Consider the following 21287-nt stretch of genomic DNA (forward strand, 5'->3'; position numbering starts at 1 on the left):
GCCTATAATCCCAATATGCCCAACACTTGCACCTGGATTTCTCTCAGGCACTTCAAATTCATCACCCCTTGAGGCAGACACTGTGGATGCCCTGCCCATATCCACTTGAACCACTATGTACACAGTTCCCAGACACCTAGTCTCCCCAGCTGCTCCCTGAGTTTCTCTCTGAGGGTGCTCTCTGAGATAACAAGTGTGCTCCTGCACCCAGCAGGCCTGAAGTAGGAGGGGGAGGTTCTGTAAACTTAGAGACAGGAATTGATAAATACTCTAGCTCCCTGGCTCTGAGGGGTCAGTTCTGAGGTGTGTTCTCCACATGTATCTCAAAGAGTCCTCGTTGGGATTGTTCACAGTGGTAGCCTTTTAGTCATCATTCCCTTTATTGGTTTTTCTTTTTCTTTGTCTCACTTCCCTACTCCTTCATAGTCCTTCCTGGGATCACCTCCTCAGGAAAACCCTTGCCCTAAATTCTCATCTTAGGGTCTGCTTTTGAAGGGACCTAAACTAAAGCATTCCTTAAATATAACTCATATCCCCCTAAAATATTGTTTTCTGTTCTCTATCTCAGGCATGAACCCAACTGTCATAATCAGACATCCAAATCTGGTCAATTCTTCTAGAAAGGCAGAGATATTGATATTTATCAACATCTTCCCTTCTTATAGTCAGCCCTGTGCTGAGCAATGGGACTCTAGGGATGAATCTGATCATTTCCTGCTTGTGAGTAGTCTCTAGTCTGCTGGGAAGACAGACCTGGACCCATGTGAGGACAACACAATGTGCTCAGAACTGTATCAGAAAAGTCAGAGAAGTCTTTCCTGAAGAGTTTACATGGACTGGGTACTGAAGGCTACCACTTGAGAGTTAGGAGTGAGCCATTTGGGAGGCAAGAAGGCACTCTAAGCAGAAAGCACAGCTTAGGCAAAAGTTTGGTTGTGTGAAAATACATGGGCTGGGCAGGGCAAGGGAGGTGGAGGGAAATATGATTTCACTCTAGGTTTGGTATAGAGGACCAAGGGGAGGGGTGGTCAGGAGTCAGGGTGTGGCAGGCCTTGAACATCAGGCTAAAGAGTTCCTACTTCCTTCCTAGTATGATGGGGAACTGGGAAGGGTTTCTAAGCAGGGGAGTGACACTGTCAGATTTGGGTTTGAAAGTGATCCCTCTGGATTAGTCAGAATCAGGAGATTGGCTCAGCCCTACTCCCTAGATCAAGGCTGAAGGGTGAGCAATTTTAGGGGATGAAAGGAGAGATTTTGAGTCTGGGGCACTGGGGCAGGGGTGGGAGCTAAGGCCCAGGAAAGAGTGCTCCTGAACTTGAAAGTGACCAACTCCACTAGATGAGCTTTCGGCCTTGATGTGACCTGACTCAGCTAAATGAAGCTGGGGAGGGGAGAGAAGACCTGGGGGAGTTGTCGGCTCACTGCTCCTGAGGTAACCATTAATTCCTCTCCTGGGGAAATCCAGGGGCTGGTCCCTAGAGGGACAGATCCTAGGCAGAATGGAGGAACACATGGAGGCAGGCTCCGCACCAGGACTGGGAAACCAGAGGGTCCTAATTAACAACCTTGCTGACATCCTGGTCATTGCTGCTTATTTCCTGCTGGTCATTGGTGTCGGCTTGTGGGTGAGAAATTAGGGTGCTTCTGGGGGTCAGGATTCTGGGCCTGGGGGAAAAGTCTCAGGCAGACCCTATGTTCAGCAGGGGCAGGATGCTTGGATCTTTGAGGGAGACACCTGGGGCTGAGGGGCAAGCAAGTCTTTTGATAGCCTCAGGAAGGCGCAGCCAACACTCATTCCTTGTCTTCCCACCTTTGGATTGGGCTATTTGAAGGGGTCAGTGGATTTCCATCAGGGACAGCATTCTAAATGAGGTCTCTGTTCCCCTGTCTACATATCTGACCAGAAGCCTATTCATGACTCAAGGTCTCAGGAAAAGTCAGGTCAAATCCAGCCACACTTAAATGTGGGTGTTTGGGCACTAGGTTGGGGCCTGGGTTGCTCTGGGTGCCTTGGAGGAGGTTGGGGCAGGGGGTTGGGTGGGAACCATCAAAAGAGCCCAGGACTGGTTAATCTTCAGCCTGAAACAAGGCTGAGGAATGTGTTGAGAAGGCTAATGAGGTCCAAAGATGTGCCCTGAACCCAAGTCTCCTCCCACTCCTGTCCCTCAGTCCATGTGCAGAACCAACAGAGGCACCGTTGGTGGCTACTTCCTCGCGGGACGAAGCATGGTGTGGTGGCCGGTGAGAGAGGCTGTGCCATGGAGTGGGAGGAGGCCTAGAGAAGCAACCTAGTTCACCCCCACCTCTGGCCATCTAGGTCGGGGCCTCTCTCTTTGCCAGCAACATCGGCAGTGGCCACTTTGTGGGCCTCGCAGGGACTGGTGCTGCAAGCGGCTTGGCTGTGGCTGGATTTGAGTGGAATGTGAGACCCCCCCTTTTTTGCCAATAACCTCCACCCCAGTGGGAGCCCCTGGAACTGTCACATCTGCTCCAAGCACGGGGGATATAAGACTGGATGTGGGACTTCCCAGTAGTGGGGTGTGGTTGGGCTTTGAGTGAGGGTCGCACATCTTGCTTGGAGGCAGGGGAACGTTGGAGATGACCACTTTCAGGGCAGGGGTAGGTCTTGCTCCTGACTTGCTGTCTAAGCCTCGACCAGCTACTACCCTCTGTGGCCTTGAGTTACTCCTCTCTGAAGTAGGGTGAAGAGCCTTAAAGATAGTGAAGTCCTTATTCTGATACTCTCTTGAATCTGTGGCCTGTGAGGATCTCTGGACCAAATTAAAGCCCCCTGCAGAAGTGGGAAGGAGACAAAACTCTGGGACTGAGGCTTGTCTTTGAGGGTTGGGGAGACCAGGGCTTCCTGGAGGAGGAGGCCTCTAAGCAGAGTCTTGAGGGACAGAAAGTTTGCGTGGGTGAAGAGAAGAGGGGAAGTCGCCCTTCCTGGCAGAGGCTGAGATCAGGCTGAGGAGTCTATGGTTGGATTCATGTGCTGGGGGGTGGGGGGATAGGACCCATCTTAGGAAGAACTGGCCTGGGAGGATTGGCAGGGCTCTAGTTAAAGGCCCAAGAAGGTGTCAAGACCCTGTCCCTTAATGTCCAGGGCCCAGGGACATCCTCTGCAGTTGTATCCTCTGAGCCCCCATTTGGACCTTTCCTTGGTGTAGCACATTCAGGAAGAGGTCTCTTAGACTCTAAGGGGAGGGCTAACTCAAGGAAGGATCTCAGTCATTCTCAGCTGTCATGCTGTGCCCGCAGGCGCTGTTCGTGGTGCTATTGCTCGGCTGGCTCTTCGCGCCCGTGTACCTGACTGCGGGTGTTATTACCATGCCACAGTACCTGCGCAAGCGCTTCGGAGGCCATCGTATTCGCCTCTACCTGTCAGTGCTCTCGCTTTTTCTGTACATCTTCACCAAGATTTCGGTGCGCACTCATGGAGGGGCCCTGGAAGGGCGGGATTCACGGAGTGGAGGTCTCTAGAAAGCCCTGGAAGGGGCGGGACCAAGGAAAAATCGCTGTAAGAACCATGATGGAGGTAGGGTCTGGAAGGAGTAGGCTTTGGGGCTGGGGCCACAATAGGTGGGACCTGGGAGGCCAGACCTTCGAAAAATGAGAGAACCTCTGAAGCGTGGCCACGTAGGGTCATGGTCTGGAAAGGAGATAGACCTGGATCCCTTGCCCTGGTTCCTGGGTCCTGACCTGTGCAATCACTCCTTCCCCCAAGGTGGACATGTTCTCCGGGGCAGTATTCATTCAACAGGCTCTGGGCTGGAACATCTATGCCTCCGTCATTGCCCTTCTGGGCATCACCATGATCTACACTGTGACAGGTTGCTGTGGCAGGGGCTTAGGGAAGGAATGGGCTGGGGAGATGTGCTGGGAGCGTCACTAAAGCACATTCGGCTCACTAAGCCCTGCCTCCTGATGCCCGGGTACATGAGCTTGAAGAATGGGCCCTTTCTTTGAAATTTGCTCTCCAGGAAGGGGCACAGTTTTCAAATTTGCACAAAGACACCATATGTACGCGGGGCAGCCTATTTGGGCTGTCTCCACTAACACAGACCCTTTACAGGAGGGCTGGCAGCGCTGATGTACACGGATACTCTGCAGACTTTCGTCATTCTTGGCGGGGCCTTCGTCCTCATGGGTTACGGTACGGAGCTCAACCAGTGGGGGAGGGGCACGGAGGTTGCAAGTTGCAGAGTTCTCCACCTGGGAGCAGAGGCAGCGCATGTCTCCAGCATGTGGGTCCTAGGGAGGGCCTTGGCGTGGGCCCCAGGTCCCCTGACAGCCTTGCCCTCACAGCCTTCCACGAGGTGGGCGGGTATTCGGGGCTTTTCGACAAATACTTGGGGGCAATGACGTCGCTGACGGTTTCTGAGGATCCGGCTGTGGGCAACATCTCGAGTTCCTGCTATCGACCCCGGCCCGACTCCTACCACCTGCTCCGGGACGCTGTGACAGGGGACTTGCCGTGGCCTGCACTGCTCCTGGGTCTTACCATCGTCTCAGGCTGGTACTGGTGCAGCGACCAGGTGCGGGGTCAGGGCTTTAGCCGGGAGCTAGGCCTGGGCAGAACCAGAACCGCTGTGAGCAGGGCTGAGATGGGTGGAGCCAGAACACATCTGTGGGAGCCCCGCTGCGTGGTCTGAGGGGTCGGGAACTTGGCCAGGATGGAGTTAAACCAGTGCCACTGGGATCCAAAGAATTTGGGTCTGTAAGTGAAAGCGAATTGCCAGCAAGTGAATTGCTGAGCCAGAGGCAGGCCTGAATTAGGGCAACCAGTTAAGGCAAAGCCTGAGGGGCAGGGAATCCAGGACTGGTCACAGATTGTTGAACGGACCTTGCCCCAGGTCATTGTGCAGCGCTGTCTGGCCGGGAAGAACCTGACTCACATCAAGGCGGGCTGCATACTGTGCGGCTACTTGAAGCTGATGCCCATGTTCCTCATGGTCATGCCGGGCATGATCAGCCGCATTCTTTATCCAGGTAACGTCTGCAACCCCACCCCCATCAAGTGTCCTGTGCCCCATCCAGCCCCTTTCTTGTTGCATGCATTCAAGTGCCTGTTTCCCATTTCTGTTACCGTCCTTTGATTTGGGAATCCAGTCACCCAGTCCCACCTCCCACGAGGGGGTCCCATCTCTCTTCCACTAGGATCTCCCATCCCCACTTCAGGGATCCGAGTTCCCAGACAAGGTCCCGTTCTAGCCATGTCACGCTCTCTTGCCTGCAGATGAGGTGGCGTGTGTGGTGCCCGAGGTGTGTAAGCGTGTGTGCGGTACCGAGGTGGGCTGCTCCAACATTGCCTACCCGCGGCTGGTCGTGAAACTCATGCCCAATGGTGAGGGCAGTCGCACTGCGGAGATTGCCACTGGGAGGAGTGACCCCTTGCCAAGCCCGCACCCTCCTGGGGACACGTTGGTGGCCCTGGACTCACAGTTACAATTGGCCCGCAGGTTTGCGTGGACTCATGCTGGCGGTCATGCTGGCTGCGCTCATGTCCTCACTGGCCTCCATCTTTAACAGCAGCAGCACACTTTTCACCATGGATATCTACATGCGCCTGCGGCCCCACGCAGGGGACCGTGAGCTGCTGCTAGTAGGACGGTGCGGCCTGGGTTTCCCCCAGGTCCTGCCCCACAAATCAGCCTTGGGGTGGGGGCAGAGAACACTCGGAGGATTGGGGGAGATGGGGGTCCTGGGTGTAATCTGATGGCCACCCACTGCAGGCTCTGGGTGGTGTTTATTGTGGCTGTGTCAGTGGCCTGGCTACCCGTGGTGCAGGCAGCGCAGGGAGGGCAGCTCTTTGATTACATCCAGGCAGTGTCCAGCTACCTGGCGCCACCTGTGTCTGCTGTCTTTGTGCTGGCGCTCTTTGTGCCCCGTGTCAATGAGAAGGTGAGCCTATGTGTAGGTTGTGAGCTTGGGTCAGAATTGGGGACACCTGGAAGAGGCTGACATTCTCTCCCCTGGCAGGGTGCCTTCTGGGGACTGATTGGGGGCCTGTTTATGGGTCTGGCACGCCTTATTCCCGAGTTCTCCTTTGGCTCGGGCAGCTGTGTACGACCCTCCACGTGCCCAGCACTCTTCTGCCGTGTGCACTACCTCTACTTTGCCATTGTGCTCTTCGTCTGCTCTGGCCTCCTCATCCTTGTAGTATCACTTTGCACAGCACCTATCCCACGCAAGCATGTAAGTGCCAGTTTCTGGATGGGTACCAAACATGCACCATGTGTGTGAGTGTAGCCTTCTCTACCCCTAGTCTGCCAGTCCACTTCCAGGAATGCCCAGTGGGGAAGACCTGAATTTCTATGCTGAGGGTTCATTAAGGGTAGGCTGGGAGTCCAGTTGGAAGTTGCATTTGTAAAGCAAGAACAATGTTTTATTTAAATGACATTTATTTGAGGTGGTCTGGGGGGAGGTGGCTTGAAGACTGTCCCACAAAGTCCCTGGCATGGCCTGTGGAACTCAAAACACAGGATCTGACTGGTGGCTGAGAGGGGCAGAGTACCATTTTGAAGGCCCACAAAGAGTTTGGTCTTATGCTGTTGCAGGGCAGATGTCCCAGGGTAGGGTTGATTGGGGGCCAGGACAAAAGAGCTGGGCAGAAGGATAGGCTGGTAGAGAAGGGGGGAAAGGCAACAGGAGGAAACTATGTGGACAAATATCCACAGGAAGGTACACTGTTAGCAGGACTAGAAGACCAGGGTCTAAAGTACTACAATTTGAATGTAGAGAGGGACCTGGGTTGATGAAGCAGGGGGTGAGCAGGGCCAAGAACTTTAAACACACAGTTGAAAGGCCTAGGTTTAGTATGAGGGCAAAGGGCAGCCATGGAAAGTTGGGTTTGAGTGAACGGAGTCTGGATTAAGTATATAGGCTGGACAGAGGGTGCTAAGGGGGTACCAGGTGGACAAGAGACTTCAGGGTCTGGGGTGGGGGAACAGCACTTTCACTTGGTCCCCACTCCCTTCCCCAGCTCCACCGCCTGGTTTTCAGTCTACGGCACAGCAAGGAGCAGCGGGAGGACCTGGATGCTGATGAGCTAGAAGGTTCAACTTCACCCCCTGTACAGAATGGGTGTCCTGAACATGCAGTGGAGATGGAGGGTAAGGCACTGCTTCAGGAGGCGGGGCTAAGGACTAGGGGAGCCAGGTTTCCTCAAATTAACTGTAGGGTGTCAATTTTCCCTAGAGCCCCAGTCCCCAACACCGGGCCTGTTCCGCCGGTGCCTGCTCTGGTTCTGTGGAATGAGCAGGAGTGGGGCAGGTAGTCCCCCAGCCCCTACCCAGGAGGAAGTGGCTGCAGCAGCCAGGCGGCTGGAGGACATCAGTGAGGACTCGAGTTGGGCCCGTGTGGTCAACTTCAATGCCCTGCTAATGATGGCCGTGGCCACATTCCTCTGGGGCTTTTATGCCTGAGGCCAACCGTGTTGGACACCATGAGCCACTGCCAGGGCAGGGCTCAGCTTCACAATGAATGGGAGTGGGGAGCCTGCAGTGGTGAGAAGGGAGTAGAGCAGGGAGAGGGAGGGGGAAGGCCCTGGTTCCCTTTCTCTCCACTGCCAGGGGCCCAGTCTACCTGACTGGCAGTCATAGCCCATGAGGCCTTGGCCAAACTGCCACAGCAGTTCTCCTAAGCAAAAATAAAGCTGCTGTTCCCACATTGTGCTGTGGCCAAAGTGTGCTTGCTTCAGGCTCCTGTCCTGAGACCTGGGTGGGCCTCCACCTCACAAGACCTTCTTTTCTGGAGACAGAAGCCATGTGGCTCTCCACTCATCCACCTCTAGCTGGTGCTTCTCAGTCTTCCAGCCTGCATCCTGCAGTCCTAGGGAGAGGTCATAAGGGTGCTGCTGGGACTGCTGGAGAGAAGACTCCAGGCTGACCCAGGGGAGAGTGGTAAGGAGTGGCACAAGCCAGGTACATGCTCTGTGCACTGCCCAGGCTCTACCAGCCTCTGCGGGGTAGTTTCTGACACAAAACGGGGCTAAAACCTCATCTGGCTGCAGCATGAAGTCACTGAGTTAGTATATGGAAAAATGCTGGAATGGAGTAGGTGCTAAATGAAAGATCATCATTTGTGAGCCTCCCCCCAGTTCTTCAATGCCAATTGGGATTATACAAATTGCTAACATGACACAGCCTCTGGGACCATTCTACCTCCCTACCCTATTGATGGGGAAATGAGGTCCAGACTTAAGATCGCAGAGAGAATCCAGGTCCTCCACCTCAAAGCTAGAGGGTGGGGATAGCGTTAGGCAGAGCCTCTGGGGAGGAGGCCTCAGAAGCCAAGGAGCCATGGGGCTTACAAGTGTTACCTTTCAAGAACTTTGGGAATAGCTTGTCCAACACTTGGTGTGTGTCCCTGACGATGACCCAGTTGTCTTTCTCAGGACCTGGAGGGGGGTGCAGACCCAGAAGTTCTCAGGTCCCCAAGTGGAAGAGTCCTTCCTCTCTCTATGCCTCTTTGAGCCATCAACAGTCTACACTGTGAGGTGCTTACCTGCCCGTACTTGGTTCCTCAGTTCCTCCAGCCCTCTTGGGAGGGGCCCATCTCCCTGCAGGGCTTCAAGCACCAGCCCGTGTGTAGCGGCCCTTAGGATGGTTTCAGGGCCTGCCATCTGGCTCAAAACAACTTGCACCTGGTCTGGAGAAACCCAAGACAGACTGGTGCTAGGGAAGGGCCACCTCCCAAAACATTCTCAAACTAACCACCTTGTTTTATCCTTGTCTGCCCTGAGGCCTTGGCCTGCATGGATGGAGGCTATCTTTCACCCTTTTCTCTTCCAACTTCTCTCCTGTTGTTCCCAATGTCTGGCCAAACTGAAATGCCCAATTTCCAAATACAACTTTATAGCAGCTCACGAGGTGGGTTTATCTTGCATGTCCAACAAGAAGAAGCATCTTTTAGCACACAACCAGCAGACCAGTAAACTCCAATACTTGTTTCCTCAACAGGTGACTCCGGATGGGAGAGAATAGTTCTCCAGGGGTAACCAAAGGTCATAATCTTATTTGAGTATGTTGCAATCTACAAAGTGCTTTACTTAATTGCCTTTCTCATAAAAACACACAGGCAAGTAAAGCAAGTACACAGGGACAAAGTGCATTTCATTGAGGCTTGCAGCTATAGTTTGAATTCACCAAGTTTTAGTCTAGAGCTCCCTCCAGGATACCAGGCAGCCTCTAAACTGTTCAGGGCTTGAGGCTCTGGAGCTGGTGGAATGAGAAGTTGACCTCAGAAGGGTGAATCTAATTCTGGAAGAGCACGGCACACTTACTTTGTGACAGGTCCCAGTGAAGGAGGTAGGGCTCTTGGTGTCCCTCAACCAGCTGTTGCAGGTCAAAAACACTGAGGGAAAGAAGAGAGTGAAGGGTGGGAGGAGGAGAAAGAAAAGCAGGAGTAACCATCCAGTCAACTGAACTGTCCTTACCTCATCTGTCCTTCACCTACTTCCCATCTCTCAGCCGTTACCCACGTACCCCATATCTATCTTTTTCTTCCTGCATCTAACAAATATATCCCTTGTATTTGCTGTTACAACCCTGCTCCCCTCAAGCATCCATGCTGACCCCAAGTCTGCTCAGTAGAAATAAAGAAACTAGAATAGAGAGGTGAGGCCCTATCAGGGGAGGCCAGAGTGTAACTGTAATAAAGAGCATGTGCGGGGAGGATGGGAGGGCAGTACTGATGGGTGGGAGACACTGAGCCACTTACCTGGAGGTCAAGCGGTGTAGGGGGACCCCCAGGGATAGAGACTGAGACGGCCAAAAACCTGTGGGAAGCTGGATGTCAGGAGTCAGGATGCCCAGACAGGGGGAGAGACTGGGAGACAGTACTTGAGACTAAGGGGGTGGATCACCTGTCCACAGTGGCTCCATCTGATTAGCTGAAGTGGGGCCAAGTACCTCTCCCCTCTGAAGGAAGTGCTTCAGGACCAGCCGGAGTCGGCCTTCATTCAAGGTCTCTATGACAAGGGCTCGGACTGCCCGGTAATTGGCGTAGATGTGAAGGGCAGTGAGGAAGAAGAAACAACCAAGGCTGAAGCTGGGGTGAGAGAGTGAGGTGGTCAACAGGGACAGAGACCCAGCTGGGCACCTCTTCCCTGCCCTTGATCCCGGCTTACCCAGGGCAATCTGACACGAGGGGAAGCATCAAGAGGCTGACCAGGAGCCCTGCCAGGTTTACCAGTGTCTCCTATAAAAGGCAGAGGGGTTGGAAATTAGAGGTCTTCCTTCCAGGCCAGGCTGCATATCCTTGAGTGCCTTTCATCACATTCCTCCCTGCTCCAGAACATCCCAGGGCTCCCTACACTGATGAGGGTGCCTTAGTAAGTTTTTAATGTTTTTGTTGAGTGGGTTGTCATTTAAGATACGAGATGCTTCTCTGTCCAGGTACATACAATATCCTTGGAACATGTCTTCTTTGTTTTGCAAGAGTCACCAGAGTAGTCCTACACTCAGGCAACTGAATGTCCACAGAATAGGGAAGTACTTTTATTTGGTGGCTTAAAAAGATTGATCCCCCTCAGACCCTTGGTATGCAAAAACTGGGAGGCACATCTGCAAAAGGGTCAAGGAACCATCCAGGAAGGCTCAAGATCCAAACCTCTTCTCTTGAGAATCAATGTTATTAGAACCCTCTGCTGGCTTGAGATAGTCTGAGCTCACCCAAGGGTGACAAACATCTGCCCTTAAGTCATCATGAGGGAGGAAGAGTCTGGTTTGGTGGCCCTGACTAGTGGGGTCCAAGGGAGAGCTGGTCTTGAAGCTGGGAGAGCTCTTCTTACCCAGGTCTCCTGGCAAGGGGGCAGGCTGTGGAAATAAGGCAGTGGTTGTCATGGTAAATAAGAGATGAGACCTTGGTTGCACAGGAGCAGGAAGACCTCTTCTCCATCAGGTGGGAACAGTCATTTCCAGTGGCCACATCAAGTGGCAATAAAGCAACATCAGCAGAAAGCAGGGGCCTGCTACAGGGCTGAGCACATGTCCTGAGTTGCCCCTGAGATGTGTTCCTGCCTCTGCAGACTGAGGAAGCCCTGGGACTTGGAAAATACAGTTTGGGGACATGGGGAGAGCTGGGGGTTAGAAAGAGAGGTGAGAGACAGCAGACATGAAGCTGGGAGATCCTGAAGTGCAGGACACAGGTTATACTTATTTCTCTCTTCCTAACAACCTATGGAAGAGACAGCAGGGAAGAATTGGTTCAACCATTTCCTGAGAGAAGGGATGTGCCCAAAGGTACCCAGGGTCACTGAACCTCTGACTTATTTCCTCTTTAGAAGCCAATGAGTACCTCCTGTATGAGGCCACTGTAAGGATTTAATGAGTTCATATAAATGACATACTTGGCACATGGTTAGTGCTTAATAAATATTAGCTCGTGTTAATATTTTTAGTTGTGTTAATATTATTGAAAGGAGTTAGTTTTAAATTTAAAATTTTTCTATTTAGAAACTGAACAAAACAATTTAAGAGAAGAACAGAAAGTAGTACTGGACAGAACAGAGATTTCTAAATTGCTTCACTGTCAAAGAAAACTGTGTCACACTACTAACCTGGGCCTCATCCTCTTCTGTAAAACAGAGATAATAATAGTATCTGCCTCATGGGGTTTGTGAGAATTAAACAGTGCAATGCACATAAGCACTTAGCACAGGGGTTTGGGGGGATCCAATACCTGTTGAATTCAGCCTTAGGGGTGTCCCCACCTCTACTTGAGGGTGCTCTGGTCTGATGAGGGGCTGGACCAGAAAGGCCTACAATACTGTCAAGTGGAGACCCCTGGCCAGTGACCCCAGCCATCTCATATGCTGAGCACTTTTTGACTTGCCAAGTGCTTTAACATATGGGACACATGACCAGACATCCTCCTCTCAGTTTGGGGCTATGGCTTAGAGAGGGTGAAGGTCGGGGCAAGGGCCCACTCTTGGCCACACAGGGAGAAAGGAGGGGCTGAGATGATCAGCTTGGGCTTTTTGCCACTAGAACTCATGCCATCAATTTGAGTCAAGAGCAGGGACTTCTTCCTGTGTCTCCCCTATCTACCCTCAGGAGCACTTAGGTACATCTCTCCATATTCCCAAATAATGGTCTAACCTGCCTCCCTGCTCCAACTCCCAACCCCAATTCCAGCTACTCACCTGACTGCTATCCTTGGCTGACACATCAGCCATGTTGTTTCTCCGGGCCTGGTGCATGGTCAGGGCAGCCCGAGTGGCCCCACCAGCCACACTCACAATGCACTAGGTGGGGAAAGGGAGAGTGAAGGTCAGAATGGCCATGTGTTACGGCAACATACGCACCTCTATGGCTGAGCTGAGTAAATGACCCAAACCAGTTTGAGAAAACCAGGCACCAGGTGACCAAACAGCAAAATTCTGAATGCTGTCCTTAGTGTCTTGTTTTCATCCCCATACTTCCACTAGGTCCCCCTCCCCTCTTATTCCTGGAGAAAACTAAAGCTCTGCCTGCCGTATCTCCCTATGACCCAGTCCCAAGGAACTCCATTTCTTTCCCCAAGGTGGAGGCCCACAGACTGTTCTTAGCTCAGAACTTCCCCAGCCTGCAACTCCTACTTTGGCTGCACCCACCCCTCTGCTAAGCTCCCAGGCCCAGTCTGGTTTCCAACTTTGTGCTTACATTCTGCCTATAACAAATTCCTCTCCTCCTGTCCCAGAGGAGGACTAGTCAAGTCTTCCAGGCCAGTTCAAAACCCACAATGATGGTCCTGACCTCCCAGTGTACCTGGACCTCAATCCCTGAGATCTAAGATGGTAGAACTCATCAATGAGGGTCACTGATCACGGTCATCCATCTTATTATTTATCAAATCTCTTTTAGATGCCAGACACAGATTTAGTGCTGTGACATAACTTAGATATAACCCTTGTTCTCATGAAATCTACAAATCAATAGACAATAAATAAACAAGTTGTCATGCAGGCAGAAGAAATGTTCAAAGAGGAATGTGGTACAAATTGAGGCTGGAGTGACCTGATCACGTGGAATCTTGCAAACCTTGTTAAAGTCTTTATCCTAGGACCCACGAGTCAGGGAAGTGAACTTACTGGATTTCCATTCTTAAAAGGATTATGGGCTGCTCTGAGAAGTAACTGAAGAGGGCAGAATGGAAGCAGGGAGACTACCTAGGAAGCAACCACGCTTTTCCAGCAATAAGGAACCACCAGGTGACACACAGGTGGAGTGGATGGGTTAGAGAGATTTAGGAAGGAAAAATAACAGAACTGAATAGAGGTTTAGCTGAGGGGGATAGCGGGCCAGGAAGACAGGCATGGATGACAACCAGCCTTCTGGATGGTGTACCTGGGGGACAGAGGTATTAGTCACGGAGACCAGAACTCTAGAAAGGGTGGGGGTGGTCAGAGAAAGTTCATGGCCCTATTCTACTCCTTTATTTGACAGATGAAGAGACTGAGGCCCTAAGGGCAGAATATAGTACCTAACTTGAAACAGATGGCAGAGCTCGCAATTGTTGGTTCACAGCTGCAAACAATGGTTTTCTCTGGTGTTTCCTGTTCTGGGGTTGGAAGGGGTGCTCAGGGCAGCATGCCTGGGCCAGTTACTGGTACCTGGGCTAAATGTACTCCACACAAAGAACTGTTGTATCTGAAATGTCACCATGGAGAAGCACTGCTCTAAAGTGATTGTGAACAGATAGGTGCGCTTTTGAGATGGATCTTAACATGTCTTCTTGAGTCACTGCTCTGTGCCAGGTACTTAACCTTTGGTGAAGACAGGCTAAGCTCTTACTGAACTTTGCTATGCTCCAGTTTTCTCATTTGGATGCAGCCAACCTGAAGGAATTGTAAGGGTGAGCAGCTTGGCAGAGGAAGAGCTCACATTCACCCCATGTCACCCTCCAGCCTTACCATTCACTTTGTGTTTTGTCTTGCCACTGAACCATGACCCACACTATTCCTTCTGCTCAAAAACATCCACCGTTTACCTTAAACCCATTCTTCAGGACCCAGGCCCAGGCCAAGGTCTTCCTGCATCTCTTGACTAGGCCAGAACTTCTGCTCAACCCTCTTGCAGCCCCCTACACTTCTCATCTGGAATACCTGTAGCTATAATTCTATAAATAGTTGTTTAATTATGTGCAGCTTTCTTCAAAGAAGATATGGGAGGGCCCTGGGGCGCCAGGGTGGCTCAGTCAGTTAAGCGTCTGACTTTGGCTCAGGTCATGATCTTGCAGTTTGTGAGTTCAAGCCCCAGGTTGGGCTCTGTGCTGACAGCGCGGAGCCTGGAGTCTGCTTCCCCTCCCCTGTTTGGGCTGTCTCTCTCAAAAATAAATAAAAATTAAAAAAAAAAAAAAAAAAAAAAGAAAAAGAAAGGGGAGGTCCTATATTCCATGCCAAACATGCAGTACATACTCAATAAATATTTTACTGAAAGAATGAAAGAGCCTGGGAGCTGATCCCAAGATGTTGACACTGGACCACACTTTCTATATTTCAGCTCAGAGCTCCCTCACCAATCCTGTGACTTCAGACACTGTCTTAGAATATGTGAGGCACTAGAAGCTACCTGGCTGGAGTATCAGAAAATACGGTTGAGTCCGAGTAGAAAACTCTGAACTTTTCCACTTTTCAACAAGTGTTTTGAACACAGGGCCCAGGCTGGGCTCACCTGTGGGCCCACAGTAAGCCCACACATCACCACCAAGGCAGGTATAGGGGTGCCCCAGAGGTGGGTACCTTGGCCAGGTTGCTGGTACAGATGGTAATGGTGAAAAAGATTGGATAAATGGGAGCCATAATCTCGAGGAACATAGCTACATCGTTGAGGATATCAGCAAAAAGCCTGGGGGGGAAGGGATCAGAGGTTAGAGATCAGAGGTAAGAGACCTTCACAATAGAAGACTTCCCTCCCTTCGGTCTCAGCCCCTCCTTACCTCCATTGCTTGGCATTGCAGTCCAGTTTACTCCTGTTGGGGAGGAGAGGTTGGTTTGCAATTTGGATATAAGGAGAAAACACATCCTGTGGGCAATGCAGGCCATCCTTAGTCTGAGGTAAGGTCTGAAGGCTCAGCAAAATCCATACCCCAGGCAGACATCTATCCCAACACCTTATCACTGCTGCCTGAAATACCATTAGCTGGGAGAACCTTCAGTGGTCACTTAGTGTTGCCCCTTTACTAACACATGATACATCTAGGAAAAAAACTGATTTGTCTTGTGGTTGCTCCTCACCCTCTTCCCCTCCTCTAAGAGGTCATCCCTGGGTCCCTCTTCCATCTCCCCGCCCCCCCTCCACCCCGCCCCATCTTCTTCCCACATGGTCAAGGGTACCCAGCAAGAAGTCCACATAGTTTGGACTGGTAAACAACTACATTTAGTGTAACTCCGGCTCAGAGAGGGGGACATGACTTCCCTCAGATCACATGGAAAGCGGGATCCAAGAGAAAAAAAAAAAAAAAGAAAAAGGCCAAGAGAAAGAGGCAGGCTCTGACATCCAGGCCTAGGACATTTCTATCACATGAGAAGATGGATACCTCTTCTGCCAGGCAGAGGGACTCCCTGGCCCGTGCACAAACACTCTTCTCCAAGAGTCCAGTGGCAGGGGATGTTGCAGCCCTCAGACCAGCTCAGAATTTAGCCCTGTTCTTACTTTGAAATCTGGAAGGAAAGGGAACACTCCTAGGTGGGGTATGGGACACACAAGAGGAACTCCTGAGGGAATAAATGGCAAAGGCAGGACTAAAACTGTGGGCCTGGTCTATGGCTCTGCCCAATAAAGCAGCTTGATGCTATTAGTTATAAGCTGTGCGACTTGGGTAAGTGACTTCCCTTTTTAGGTCTGCTTTGCATCTGTAAAATGTACATATTCAATCCTCTCTACAAAGCTGTTCTAAGGATTAGAGATGATATATACAGAGCTTGTGAGGCATGGAGCTGTTAACAGCAGCTAGTGTTTTCTGAGCGCTTACTATGTGCCACAATATGGTATGCACTTTGCATAAGCTATCTCACTGAACAAATTGTAGGTATTGTCTGCCTATGATTATTGGCAGATAATAAATCACTCCTAAGGTTGCCCAATACTGGCTTGAGGAGGAAGCAGGCAGCATAAGATCCTTAAACTCTTCTAGATAAATGGGAAGTCTGACTCGATGTGGGACAAGGATCTTGATTACTTGCCCAAGTCCACTCCCTACCAGGCTCAACAAAGTCCAATCAGGTATCTGAGCCACCAAAGTGGCTTCTGGAGTAAAATCATTCCTTTTGAATTAAGCACTATCCTGTTCAGGCTTCTCTTTCAACAAGCAGAGGACATTTAGAGCCTTGTGGCTGTATTTTTCCATAATGGGCAGCAGAGTGGCATATCAGTGCTCTTGAAGGCAGATCTGATCATAGCAATGGCTCTGTGGCTTCACTGGTAGGGTGATTCCCCGGGACTGGATACTCATGAAGGACTCCTTTGCTCTGATAAAGTAATTCCTAAGTCTCCCCTCCCCTTGAAACTGGTAGGAGAAAGGCGGAGCTGAAAACACAGCCAGGGATGAGACAGACATGACCCCTGCCTGGGGAGAGTGGCCAGACCAGGAGACAAACTCACCCTTTCCACCAGGCAAAGATGATGCGGCCCAACATGCCAGTTGAATCTGGGGGAGAGAAGCACTGGTAAGGAACAAGGGAGAGCCTTGGGGGCTGTTGAGCCTGGCAGACCCTGGCACTGAAACAGATGATTCACCTTGGGTCACTGCTCTAGGAGCTCAGTTTGGTACAATAAATATTGGATAGACAGAGCTGTATGATGGGGTCAGAAGTGTCTAGACTTAGTAGTTCCTCAGTATGTACCCAAGAGAACTATGCACCCATGCATGCCAAGACACGGACCAGAAACTTTCTTTGCATAAACGGCAAAAAACTGGGAATAACACAAATGCTCACTGACAGCAGAATACACAGATAGATTCTAGTACATTCCCTCAGTGGCACAGTAGACAGCAGGGAAAATCTACCACTCATATCAAAATGGAGGAATCCTAGTAATATAATCTTGAATGAAAAAGTAAGCCATGAAGACTACATAGAACAAAATACACTTCTCATAAGGCTTTAAAACTAAGCAATACAGTATTTTGGTATATATATCTATATGGAACACCTATTAAAAAAAAAAAGGAAAAGCAAGAAATCTTGTGTGGAAAGTTGAGAGGTTTTTGTTGATATTCTAGTTCTTAGGCTGGGCAATAGGTTCACAGGTGAGTTTTAATTTAAATTTTAATTGATACTCATTAGAGTATAAATTTTTAAAACGGGACTTGAACTGCAGGTTGATGACAAAGAGCTGGGGGCATGGGGTAGAGGGAGAGGCTTCCTCAGGCTAAAGAGAGTCAGAGAAGTCTCTAGAATCAGCCAGACCTTCATTTGAACAATAAATGCTTACTGGCTACTTACTTTCTGCCAGACACTATGTGAGGTAAGGGGAATACCAGTGACTCAGAAGGTCATGGTTCTGGACTCAAAATCCAGTGTAAAAGGAAAACAATCAGTATGAAAAACAATGATTTAGACCAAGGATCAGTTAACTGTGGTCTGTAGTCTTCTACTCCCTGTTTTATAAATAAAGTTTTATTGGAACATAGGTGTGACCACTCATTTACAGACCGTCTATGGCTGTTTTTGTGACATGTAGCAGAATTATTTGCTGTGACTGAAACTATAGAGCTTACAATGTGTAAAATATTTATCATTGCATCCTTTACAGCGTTTGCCAACCCCTGATTCACACCCTTTATACTGAGAGTAGCACTCAGTAAGTTCAGGAGGGGGATCACAAAGGACTGTTTGAGAACCAAACAATTGGGAAGGCCTCATACAGTGGACAGAGGACTCTTACCTTGTTTGGAATTGAAGGCATGGACCCTTAAGTGGCAAATGCAAGGAGAAGAGAAACTAAGCTGTGAGGAGGGTTGGAAGTCTCCTACAATATATAAAGGTGGGGACCATAAGATAGCCTTCCCCATTCTCCACTGGAAAAGACATACTCACCTCTTGCCACAACATCTATCCTTCGGCAGTGAGGCCTTCTACGTAGACAGCTTTATCCAACCCTGGGCTTGAGGAACACCACTAAACACTCTGGTGGACACCTGAAATCCCTACTTCTTTCAACCTTCAAAACAATCCTATGAACTTCCAAGAGAGCACTCCCTTTCACAGATGAAGCAACTGAAGCTCCAGGAAGACAGTCAATAAAAACGGGACATTTTACAAGAAAATCTGCATTTCCTGCTTTTTTGGAAGAACCTGAAGACATGGCAATACTGAGCCTGCCTTTCATTACTACTGCAACTGGCTGGGGCTAAGCAGTGGCTACCTCAGAGGAGGCATGTGTACAACACATTTCTCATCAGGTCTGCTCTGCTCCTACATTTCTGTCCCCTTTGTGTCCCTGGAAATAATACCCACCAGGTGGCTTTACAGGCTTCCTCCCTCTATCACTTATCTTACCCTCTTCCTTTCAAGTATATTTTATGCTCCACAAAATTTTTATTGTTCTACTTAAGATTCTTGTATTGGATCAACTTAGTGACTCTGAACATGCTCAGATTATTTTTACTTGTTGAGGGAGCTCACTGGGCCAGATTCTCTTTTTCTTCCTTCTGACTGCACACTCACATCCCAATAAGGTGTATGTCCTGCATACAAGGGCCACTAGGTAGAAAGGGGGCGTATTCTACCTTCCATCAACAGTCTGCAGGGCCCTTGTCAGAATCTGGAAGTTGGCACTAGGATGTAATAATGACACATACCTTCCTATTATCTCAAAGTCAACACTGTCCACTAGACTAGGAAACTTAATTCCTACTTGCCTCAGTTACAATTAGTTGAGCTGTATGATCTAGAAATTTTTGAGCAACAGTAAGGGATCAGCTGTCTACAAATTGTACAAGGCTCCACTCTCAATCCCACTGGCAAAAGTCAGTGGTAGTTAAGAGTGGGACACAGGAGTCCATTGGTGTGGGTCCAAATCCTGGCCCTACATTAACTTAGGCCAAGTGGCTAAACCTCTCTGTGCTTCAGTTTAATGAAAGCTTGTTTTGATACCAACAGCAGGCTTTAAGAAGTGGATATTTCTGCATATCTTAAAGTGATCTCATTTTTTTTTTTTTTTTTTTTTTAGTAACTTTAAGACATACATAGGCAACATGTTGGCAAAAAGAGTAGGGTACTTAGAAGTGACATGAAAACATCAACTACTGAATTCCAAACACCCAGCCTATAGCAGAGCAACAGAAAAAGTCCAAATTAAGCACACACTCTGGTTCAAATCCATCTCCTATAAGTTACTGGCTGTGACCCTAGCCAAGTTACTTTTTTCGTGCCTTAGTTTATCTGTAAAATGGGGATAATGACAATACCTATCTCAGAGCTACTGCAAAGTCAGTACACTTAATGACTGGCAAATAATAAACACTGTGTCAACTATTATTATTAAAAGAAGAGGTAGCTACAACAAGCCACAGATTACCACTTCTCCACTGTCAGAGAAAGGGCTTCTTTCAAGAGGTGACTCACATTTGGCCACTTTGCTCAGTCTTAATGGTAAGGATGCAAGCATGGGCTTCCTGATCCTCTAGAAGATCCATGGAGGCTCACCAGAGATGTGGCCAGGCTCATGCTGAAAAAGGGCCTTCCCTTGGGTCTGATTTAAGTTCCCATTGGGAACAGTAATAAAAGACAAGAGACAGTGGAGACAGCCACAAATCCTTTTCTTCTCTACTTCACTCTCTAGGTGGCATGGTACCAAACCATATGCTTTACTTTTCATTAGTGGTTTTTAAAAATGCTGTACACATCCAACAGACGGTTATAATAATTATACCATCATCTAGTATTCCAAGAGTTTCCAAAATGCCTTTCATTCTTCCCAGAACCTCCTCTTTCCTACTGAGGACTATTACAAAATTGCTTTTTTTCTAGAACAAATTTCCCACACTTCTGGAAGCTGTTGGTTTTATTCAATAACCATAGTCTTATGCAGCTCTACACAAAGACTAGGGGTAAAGGAGGGGAACGATTAATTTAGCGATTCAAGCTCCAGGTGATTTAGGGACTCTGAACAATATGTATAGGGAACTGAGTGTGGCTGCAAAGCTGGTGCTCAGGATGAGAGCATTCTGGTGGTGGGCGACTAATTATCGTTGAATAAAGCAATAAAAATATTTATAATTAACCCAGCTGAATTTTGTTTTTTAACAGGGCACAAGGCACTGTTCTAGGAACTGGGGAGAGTTGGCTCCCAGATCCAATCAGGCACGAGTCCGGAAATATACACATCACAGCCCAGTACTAGAGGCAAGACCACTGGGATGGGGAAGGGAGGGGCTGGGCTTCCCAGTCAGGGCAAAAAGAGGCCAGAGAGGTGGCAAGGCTGACAGCAGTGACAGGCGAGGCCCCAGGGGCCCAGCTCACCTTTCACCAACCAGGTGGCAGTGGCAGCTGAAACAGAAGCTTTTGCGTTCCCCACCCCTATGCCCAGCAAGACTGCGTGGGTGGCGAGGGAGCCTGAGAGGCTGGAAGCAAAGGCCTGGAGAAGAAAAAAAGGTGGGGTGAGGAGTGTGCGCAGGAGCACGATGGCCTAAATTCTATTTATCATCAGCTCTTCCAGATGTGTGAACTGGAACTTGTCACAGTCCCGCTCTCGGCCTCAGTCTCCAATCTCTAAATGGGGAGACAGAGGTGGCCCGCATTGCCTCCCTCACCCGTGGATATAGGCTCCCCCCGACCCCAGTCGGCCGGGCTGACCTGCACGGAATCCCATAACTGGTAGGGCAGATAGTCCGGGCTGACGCTATCGGGGAAGCCCTGAGGCAGGAACACGGCTATGAGGCTGGAGAGAGGTGGTGAAGCAGTGCCGAGAGCACCCCCTGCGCCGCCAGCCAGTCTTTGGGGTTTCACTGTAAAGGCCCCGGAGAAATCCCACCAGCGCCACCCCCAAGCTTCCCACTGCAGACTCCCGTCGGCGGCGGCGAAACAGCCCCGCGCCGCCCCGGAACCGAACTGTTCACAGCACAGTGGGCGATTAAGATTCGTGGCGTCAGCCATCTCGCAGCTCTTCCTTCAGGCCCGCTAGACAGGAAACGTGGCAGGACTACATTTCCGGCTTGGCTACGGCGGCTGTAGAGGTGCAATCTTTCCTCACCAAAAGGTCGCGGGCATTTGCGTCCTCCTTTGTGCAGCCTGGGAACCAACATTTCCTCTCTTACCTCCTGGCTTCTCTGAGGACACCCCAGGGCTGGTCCCCGCCCTT

The 21287-nt window shown here is 50.0% G+C and overlaps 2 protein-coding genes across 6 annotated transcripts; one reads left to right on the forward strand and one right to left on the reverse strand.

Annotated features, from left to right (window-relative positions):
* The first annotated feature begins 961 nt into the window (after positions 1–961).
* On the forward strand, positions 962–7424 carry SLC5A2 (solute carrier family 5 member 2). Its single transcript, XM_049638727.1, has 14 exons — positions 962–1625; positions 2170–2241; positions 2318–2422; positions 3259–3423; positions 3725–3830; positions 4073–4153; positions 4306–4535; positions 4854–4989; positions 5237–5344; positions 5460–5610; positions 5733–5901; positions 5980–6195; positions 6983–7112; positions 7198–7424. The coding sequence occupies exons 1-14, from the start codon at positions 1500–1502 to the stop codon at positions 7422–7424; spliced, it is 2022 nt and encodes a 673-aa protein (XP_049494684.1). The 5' UTR covers positions 962–1499.
* A 306-nt stretch (positions 7425–7730) lies between these two features.
* Positions 7731–21231, reverse strand: RUSF1 (RUS family member 1). 5 transcript variants are annotated; one of them, XM_049638714.1, is made up of 13 exons: positions 20783–21231; positions 20450–20564; positions 16584–16629; positions 14920–14952; positions 14723–14828; positions 12146–12247; positions 10130–10200; positions 9866–10050; positions 9721–9778; positions 9284–9354; positions 8506–8649; positions 8321–8398; positions 7731–7830 (listed from the first exon to the last, which is right to left on the reverse strand). In XM_049638714.1, exons 1-13 carry the CDS (start codon positions 21080–21082, stop codon positions 7733–7735), a joined length of 1407 nt encoding a protein of 468 aa, XP_049494671.1. In that variant the 5' UTR covers positions 21083–21231; the 3' UTR covers positions 7731–7732. The 5 variants fall into 5 exon arrangements, with proteins under 5 accessions (XP_049494671.1, XP_049494673.1, XP_049494672.1 ...); XM_049638716.1 differs by lacking the exon at positions 8506–8649; XM_049638715.1 differs by lacking the exon at positions 8321–8398.
* Between the last annotated feature and the right edge of the window lie 56 nt (positions 21232–21287).

Source organism: Panthera uncia, chromosome E3 (assembly GCF_023721935.1).
Source record: "Panthera uncia isolate 11264 chromosome E3, Puncia_PCG_1.0, whole genome shotgun sequence".
NCBI classification, from domain to species: Eukaryota; Metazoa; Chordata; class Mammalia; order Carnivora; family Felidae; genus Panthera; species Panthera uncia.